The sequence below is a fragment of the Echinops telfairi genome, unplaced genomic scaffold (assembly GCF_000313985.2).
Source record: "Echinops telfairi isolate 266 unplaced genomic scaffold, ASM31398v2 ScPeMD7_7400;HRSCAF=8409, whole genome shotgun sequence".
NCBI lineage: Eukaryota > Metazoa > Chordata > Mammalia > Afrosoricida > Tenrecidae > Echinops > Echinops telfairi.
Genome location: NW_022111300.1, coordinates 48,711,878 through 48,720,385, shown reverse-complemented (window position 1 = coordinate 48,720,385; position 8,508 = coordinate 48,711,878). Strand labels below are relative to the sequence as shown.

General features: G+C 49.0%; 1 protein-coding gene across 1 annotated transcript in view; it reads left to right on the top strand.

The window, feature by feature from the left end:
- The window catches only part of BCL2 (BCL2 apoptosis regulator), a 203,221-nt gene extending 197,405 nt beyond the window's left edge, over positions 1–5,816 (top strand). The window contains exon 2 of the mRNA XM_004703025.2: positions 2,772–5,816. Coding sequence (XP_004703082.1) covers positions 2,772–2,906 — 135 coding nt within the window. The 3' untranslated portion in view covers positions 2,907–5,816. The remainder of the gene's footprint in view (positions 1–2,771) is intronic.
- The last annotated feature ends 2,692 nt before the right edge of the window (positions 5,817–8,508 follow it).

Sequence of the window (8,508 nt, the reverse complement as noted above, 5' to 3'; positions counted from 1 at the left end):
AACTGGGAGGCATGCCAATAGAACTGTGTGTGTGTGTGTGTGTGTGTAGGGTGGACAAAAGCCTGAGGGGTGTGTGTGTGTGTGTGTGTGTGTGTGTGTGTGTGTGTGTGTGTGTGTATAAGAGAAGGGGGTGAGCCAGACAGGCTGATGGAGGGGACGAGAGTTGTCGCACACTGGTCACGACACAGAAGGGATGAGGACCCTTGGATGACACGCCTGCTAGGGAGTCTTGGCGCGTTCTGTTTCAGCCCACACCTCCTGCAACAAGGCGGTAGGTCAGGGGCTTGGCCCTTCTCTACTCCTGTGCCCACTCTGGTGGCACAAGCACCAGCTGGGGCCTGTGACCCTGGCGGTTGGTAGAGCAGCTCTGTGAAAACCCCCTGCCAGGGCTCAGACTCCATCTGCTGGGAAAGGCAGCGAGTGGCCCTCATCCACTTCGAGGCCTGGCAGAGATGACAAAGCAGAATCACCCCTCTGTTTCTGAGATTGTACATCTTTCTTCAGAAGAACAAAACACCTCATCTTTCTCTCTTGGATTGACTGTGGGTTGGAGGAAGCCGCTCCACCCCCCGGACTGAGAGCTAGAGATAACAGCTTGGGAGTGCGTCGGAATCATGTGATCATGTCCCAGGTTTTCTTTCCCCTCTTTGTTTGAATATGTACAAAGAGCACGTGTTTGTTTAAAACGGGCTTTAAACTTAAACAAACAGTGACAGACTGCTCAGAAAGCCTTGAGACATCACCCTCACCAGGATGTTTGACAAAGCTGGTCGTATCTCCCACAGCAGGGACTTGGAAGATGTCCCGTCCACAGGCCACAGGGTGTGCTTTGGGATCGTCCATGAGCAAAGCCTAGGTACCAGACGCAGCCTCCCTCTTCAACAGGAAGGTGCCTGTGGGTTCGGTGGGCCAAGGGCAGCATCCCCAGCCTAGGAACCGATGGTCCGGTGGGGAATTGAGTGGCAGGACCCCTGGTATTATTTCCCGTCTTGCATTAGGACATGTAATGCATACACCTTAATGCACAATTTCCATAGGAATCTTTATCCCCTTTCAGAACCGAAAGCCGCCTCTTCGGAGGGAGTTGGGAAATTGCCTCTGTATCTTATCAGGCTCACTGGGACCTCTGGGCGGGGACAGGTGGGCTTCCTGACAGCGCTGGAAGGGGGAGCACTCACTACAGCTTGCTCCTTCTTCCTCTGTTTCATATTCCGAACCACACTGATGGGTGTTTTTGACTTTCATCTTCCCAAACAACCAGTTTTATGGATGAAGTAAAAGACACTCGGGGTGGGGTAGTTTGTTCAAGGTCACCAGCTAATAAATTGCCAGGCAGGAATTTCACGCAGACCGTCTCCCACAAGTTGCAGTGCCTGTTCAAGAACACGGTGCCCCTTGCTCGGTCACTAGATGCTAGATCCAGCTCTAGAAGGGATACCTTATTTTGCACACAGGGATGGCTCAGAAGGTCTGTTAGAGGTATACGCAGCAGTGGGGTGGAAGCCACGAGAGGAAATTCCACCAGCTCGGGAGAGAAAGGGATGTGTGGGGAGGCAGTGCCCCCACCCTCTCCAGTGCTGGACACCAGGTAAACTGGGAGGCATGCCAATAGAACCTATCCCTTTTTGCCCCACTTCTTTGAGATGACCCCATGTCCAGAAGGACTTGGCTCAGAGTCGAGGTTCTATTCTACAGAGAGCACCCCAGGCAGCTAAAGGAACTCAGGGTCCCAAAGCATCAAGCAGTCAGGGCTGTTGGAATGTTGCCTGCCTGGCCCCCAGAGGTTTGTAAGAAGCAGACTTGCCCCACCCACGCTCCTAAGGCTATCCTGGTTCCTCCTGAGCCCTTGATACAGAGATGAAACCCGGTCCCTTAACTGCCAGTCCAAACCAAAAACCCATCTCCTTAAAGCCAAGTCCAACTCATAGTGGGATCCTAATGGGCAGAGTAGCACCGCCTCATGGGGTTCACAAGGCGGTAAATGTTTATGGAAGTGGATCACCAGGACTTTGTCTAGAGAAGCAGCCGGTGGGTTTGGATTGGTGACCTTTAAGTTAGTAGCCAGTGTTTAACCCTGAGGGCTGCTGGCAGTAATCACTGCCAATAAACCAAAACCAAGCCAGACTTACTGCTATTGAGTATCGCAGCCTCACAGAGACCCTACAGGACAGGGTAGACCTGCTTCTGTGGATTTCTAAGACTAGAACTCTTTATAAGAGTAGAAAGCCTCATCTCTCTCCCTCAGAGCCACTGGTGGTTTCAAACTGCCAACCTTGTGGCACCAATTCCATTCACCATGTTGCGTGTGTAACCATCACCAATTCTCTACTTCCAAAACCTTCTCCCCTCCGAAGCTCTGTATCCATTAAGCAGCGATTCTCACTCAACCTGTGCATCACAACCCCTCTGGGGGTGGAACAATGCTTTCACAGGGGTTGCCCAATTCCTAACAGTAGCAAAATGACAGTGATGAAGTAGCAACAAGAATAATTTTATGGTTGGGGGGCACACCACAACATGAGGAACTGTATTAAAGGGTCGCAACATGAGGAAGGTTGAGAACCACTGCATCAAGCGTTCCACCACTGTTCTTTAAATGAATGGTGGTGGGTCCTGAACCTGCTCCAGCAAGAGCGGCTACCTTTCCTCTGCCCTTCTGATGGTGGTGACCTTGAGGCCAAGGCCTGGTGCATCCCCTTGGGGTCAGATGGCATTTTGTGCTCTGTCTCTAACCACGTTTTCTCTTCCCTCCTGCCCTCCCCGCCCCCCAGGACGCCTTTGTGGAACTGTATGGCCCCAGCATGCGGCCACTGTTTGATTTCTCCTGGCTGTCCGTGAAGACCCTGCTCAGTCTTGTCCTGGTTGGAGCGTGCATCACCCTGGGGGCCTACCTGGGGCACAAGTGAAGTCACCCAGCCTGCCACAAACACTTCTGCGAAAGGTTCGCCAAAGCCGTGGGAACAGTCTACATCGTCAGCGAGGTACCGAGAAACGCAGCTGTGGTCCAGTCTCTTAAAACAAACATTAAACAAACAACAACAATCACACACACGCGAATGACTTTCACGCTCAATGTCGAATCAGCTACTTACTGCCAAAGGGAAATATCATTTATTTTTTACATGGTAATAAAAAGATTTATTTATTTAAGACAGTCCCATCAGACCTCCCATCTTGCCCAGCCCCACCTCCAGTGGCCCCACTTCTGGCTTCCGGCTGCACTGAGTCTCCATTTGAGGAACAGACTGCCAGAGGGCTGGATCTGTCACCCGGGGACCTGGAGGGAGGGTGGCTGCTCGGGGCTGGGAGGAAAGGAGTGAGCCTCCCCACCGACTGGGACATTGACCACCGAGGGAGGTCGCCGGGATGGAAGGTCACTCTTGGCGCTGCGCGTAGGATTCACAAGGTACAAAGCCGGTCGGAAGGAAAAAAACCAGACTCCACTGAGATTTCCACGCCGAAAGTCAGCGGTGGGGGAGAAAACTCAATGCCCTTAAACCATAAGAAAGTATTTTTTTAAGCTACCAATTGTGCCGAGAAGCATTTTAGCAATTTATACAATATCATCCAGTACCTTAAACCCTGGTGTGTATGTGTATATTCCTCTAGCTTGGACCTGCCCCTCCCATGCAGGCTTCGCCTGGGACGAAGCAGGACCCTTTGGCCTGCAAGGAAGCGGGCGCATCGGTGACTTCTTCAGCGCGAGGAAGGCAAGAATTTCCAGAAGCATCAGGCTGCCACAAGTGCCTGCTTTTCCCAGAGTGAGGCCGCAGCCTGCAGGCCCATCTGGCCGCCTAGAGAGGGCCTTGGCCGGGAAGGGAACCTGGGCGCTCGCTGGCCTCCCAGAGGGCTTTCACACGCAGACCATGTGGCTTCCCAGAGTCTGCAAAGTGATGGAGTTCAGAGCGCCGCTGTGGAGACGTATCAATAGCTGGCCTCTGCCTGGGCCTGCTGGCCTCGGGGCTGGCTCTCAGGTTGGGCCCGTTTCCCCCCAGAACCAGAACCTGGATGCCACAGGACCGCTGAAGATACACTCTGAAGGAACAACCTGGGAAGTTATCTCAGAGAAGTGGATCATAGTGGAGGGAAACTGAGTCACAGCTTTTTCCGGAAGTGTCAGCAGGGGCTGCCAATGGACCGAGTGGAAGAGAGATGGTGTCGGGCATGCTGGGGACAGACGTGGCCTGAGGGCCAGAACGAACGGCACATAGGAGCTGCAGTTTCCAGAAAGCCTTTAACTGGTTTGGGGGAAGGTCATAAATCCTAAAGGAAGCGTTGACATGCGGTGTTAAGGATTGGCGTGTCTATGGACTTAAAATGTAAAGCATTATCTTAGCGTTGTCTTTTGGTTTTATTTGAAAACCTACAGGAAAACAAAACAAGGAAAAGGGCACCAGGTGTGGAATTTGGGGATTTATCTATACATCTTGGAACAATTAAAAAAATGGTGGAAAATTACAGAGAAGTAGCGAAAGGAATATTCAGTTAATGTACTCGAAGCTATTTTTTTAAGTTTAGAGTCAGCCTTGAGACATACATGAAATAAGTTTGTGGCATTATTGCATTGTATACCATTTATATCTGTATTCACCTGGGAATGTATATGTTCAATGTTTAATGCTGTGGTTGATATTTCAAAAGCTGCTTAAAAAAATACATGCATCTCATCATTTTTCTTAATTGTATTTAGTTACGGCCGCCACACTATTTGTGAGCAGAAATGATCATTTGAGATTTGGGTCTCAGGTCGTCCAGAGCATTTCCAGGAAGGTGAGATGACCTGAGTCTTGGTCCACAAACGGAGGCACCCAGGAGCATCTTGGCCCATGAGCAGCCTTGCTTCAACCAGGCTGCTCCATCCTGCACTTGCGTGCCAGCCCATGGTTTATCTTGAGGGGTGCATCTGTTGTCCCTTTGACCCTGTTCCTTGAAGGACCCCTCGTCCATCCCTGGGCAATTCCAAATGTAACAGCTTTGTATGAGGATCCCATACACGTTTGGTTAAACGCTTCACGTTCATGAGTTGAAAATCCAGATGGAAAGTGATCAGAGGGTTGAAATCTGGCTATGAATGGTTTGACTTTAAGACAGTCCATTGCTTTCGGTAGCCTGCTAAAACCTAACCCCCATCGAGAGCCCCACGTCCCTCCAGCCCCATGGCCCTTCGCTGTGGCCACCCTTTGGCTCCTTCCTGAAATGCAAGGGCACTTCACGTTCCCCAGTGAGAGAGCAGGAACCCCGTGGTATAAAGTCAGACCTCCTGGCAGGCCTCAGGGAACAGGATGATCAGACCTTTGAATGATCCTAATTTTTTTAGCAAAACGTTATTTTATGAAAGGTTTACATTGTCAAAAGTGATACACATGAATATCAAATCCTGTGCTGCTATCCTGCCAAGATCATTTCAGTGGGTCAGCGTGCAGCCCGCGCCAGGTGGTGAGGTGTCTTCAAGCTGCTTTAGAAGTAACCACAAAGTGCAGAGGACGTGTTTAATATAAAGCCTGTTTGTCTTTTGTTACTGTTACTATTGTTGTTTAAACTGGGATTCGCAGAGTATTCGAAAGATGTATAGCTATATATCTATATATATAAAACAAAGGTTATGGTGGTTAATTTCTGACTAGTTTCCTTTTGCTGTTGGGATTTGATAACTGGTTTTAACCATTAATGTGCGGGGCTACCTGTCCCCAGAACTGTACAGTATTGTGGCTTCCCTCACTCTAATAAGAGTAGCTGATGTTACATTTTTCTTGTTAAAAAAAAATGTTAGAAGCAATGAATGTATATATAAAAGCCTCAACTAGTCATTTCCCCTCTTCCTTTCTTTCTTTTTTTTTCTTGTCTCAATCGTAGTGTGACCTGACAGCAGAGAAACATTTCTACCTGCTTCATATCCAGAAGGGATTCACCCCTGAGTATTGAGTCCTCTGTACCACACACAGGCCGAGTGTGCTGGCAAGGGCCGGGGTGAAATAGGACATTAGCGCTTTCTAAATTGGAGTCAAGGGCTCTGACAAAGAACTTAGCAGGGGCAGGAAAAAAGCATTCAAGGTCTTGGTGCTCGCTAGACCTCACTGCGTGAGCACTCTCAAAGAAAGACCAAGCAGTCAGAGAGACACGGTCCCCAGGGAATGACACTGCAGAGGATTGATAGCCTGAAAACCCATGCAGGCTTGCACGTTGGAGGAAAGTCACGTGTAGAATGAAGAAAGCCCCTTCAAATAGTTCAGGCAACACACCCGCCTCTCTCTGCCCCCGCCCATGGAGTCCTGCACAGTCAGATGTTGTCATTAGGTACCTTGAAGCTGGTTCGAGTCATAGCAACCGGATGGAGAATAGAATGAAGCCCTGCTTGGTCCTGCACCCTGTGCACTGTGCTTAGGTTTGAGCCCATTGTTGCAGCCACTGGGTCAGTCTATCTCACTGAGGGCTTTCTGCTTCACCAAGCAAGATGTCTTTTCTCCAGGGACAGGTCCCTCCTGAAAGCATGCCCATAGTAAGTGGCGTTCCCTGTAGATGAGACGTTGGCTTCATGAACAGAAACCCACTGGTCCATTGTGACTCAGTGTGCCCTCACGTAGGGTTTCCCAAGATCTCTAAGAGCGCCAACAGGCTCATCGTTCTCCCATGGAGTGTCCTGGGGGTTTTTGGACCTTTGGGTTAGCTTAACCTGACACCAGGTGCTTTTTATTAATGGAAGTCTACTGTTGGCCATTTCAAGGCCCAACCCCGGTCCACTGCAAGAAATAAGGAAGCGACTGTAAATTAAGAGATACTATACTAATCAGGGATTAGTGTAAGCCACTAGGACCCCTGTACACACGTTCAACGTTGACGTCAAGCACCTGTGGCAGAGCAGAATGGCAGACCGTCTATGCTTGTAACTCGACTTCTGCTAAAGTGAGCCATTTGTGAACTTGAGCCTCAGCTCTCATCTCAGTCAGCTTGCTGAGGCAGTGCTGTGTTTACGCTTGCTTATCACTGAGGGTGAGTAATGTACACCTCCTCTGTCGGAGAAAACACAGGAAGGGCTTGAAACTTCAGCCATGCTAGGGAAATTAAGGAGTCAGCTGAAATTCTATTCTGATCTTATTCTGTGGGGTCTTTTGCTGCCCAGACAAATGTGGTCACACACTTTTTAAAGCAATACAGTTCTACATTGTCAGATCCATGGGTTCCAATGAGATCTCTATTGTTAATCGATTTGGAACGTTTAGGGATCTAAAAATATAGATATTGTGGGACAAAGTTGTGGAGATGAGAGGGAGGAAGGATTTTTAAACCATTAAAGCAGTCCTAAGATGGGGTCCGAGAGTAGGGGGTTTCTGGGGAGCCTGAACTGTGGGGCATGCAATGGAAGCAAATGGGACTATCCCTTGTGTCGATGGTGCATCAGTGAAGAACCCCGTGTTCCCAATGGGAAGCCTTTGTGGGGTCGGCTCTAGAGACATCAGCACAGCACAGCCTCCGCTCAGTGCGGCAATGCCAGGGGCCCAAGGTTATTGTCAAGCATTTGCCACCAGTGGCATGAACATCCAGCCCGAGTTTACCCGGTAGGTATTTAAACAGTGACGCTTGCTATTTTAACCAACGGGAGATGAACAACCACCTCCTGGGTGGTGAGGACATCGGTTTCTAAGTACTTATCATAGGCAGTAATAAAAGATAGGGAAATGCGAAACTGAATTAGGTACCTGTTGACACATGTCCCCTAGCCTTACCGAGAGAGTCATTCTGTTCCAGGTCTGCTCTCAGGATGGACTTGGACAGCCGTGAAATATGCATCTCACTGGGCACCAAGAGAACCAGATGGGGTGTGAATGGACGGCCCAAGAAAATCACTGTAGTCACCATCCTGTCGATGACAAGGGCAGCACAGCAATGACGCCACAGATAAAAACAACAGATTGGCAACGCCACCCCCCAGAACAGCTCAAAGTCAAGAGACGGGCGGCCTTTGAATGAGCATGGCAGTCCTGTGTGAGACAATCCAATTTGCCGACCTCCTGGCAGGCCTCAGGGAACAGGATGATCAGACCTTTGAATGATCCTAATTTTTTAGCAAAACGTTATTTTATGAAAGGTTTACATTGTCAAAAGTGATACACATGAATATCAAATCCTGTGCTGCTATCCTGCCAAGATCATTTCAGTGGGTCAGCGTGCAGCCCGCGCCAGGTGGTGAGGTGTCTTCAAGCTGCTTTAGAAGTAACCACAAAGTGCAGAGGACGTGTTTAATATAAAGCCTGTTTGTCTTTTGTTACTGTTACTATTGTTGTTTAAACTGGGATTCGCAGAGTATTCGAAAGATGTATAGCTATATATCTATATATATAAAACAAAGGTTATGGTGGTTAATTTCTGACTAGTTTCCTTTTGCTGTTGGGATTTGATAACTGGTTTTAACCATTAATGTGCGGGGCTACCTGTCCCCAGAACTGTACAGTATTGTGGCTTCCCTCACTCTAATAAGAGTAGCTGATGTTACATTTTTCTTGTTAAAAAAAA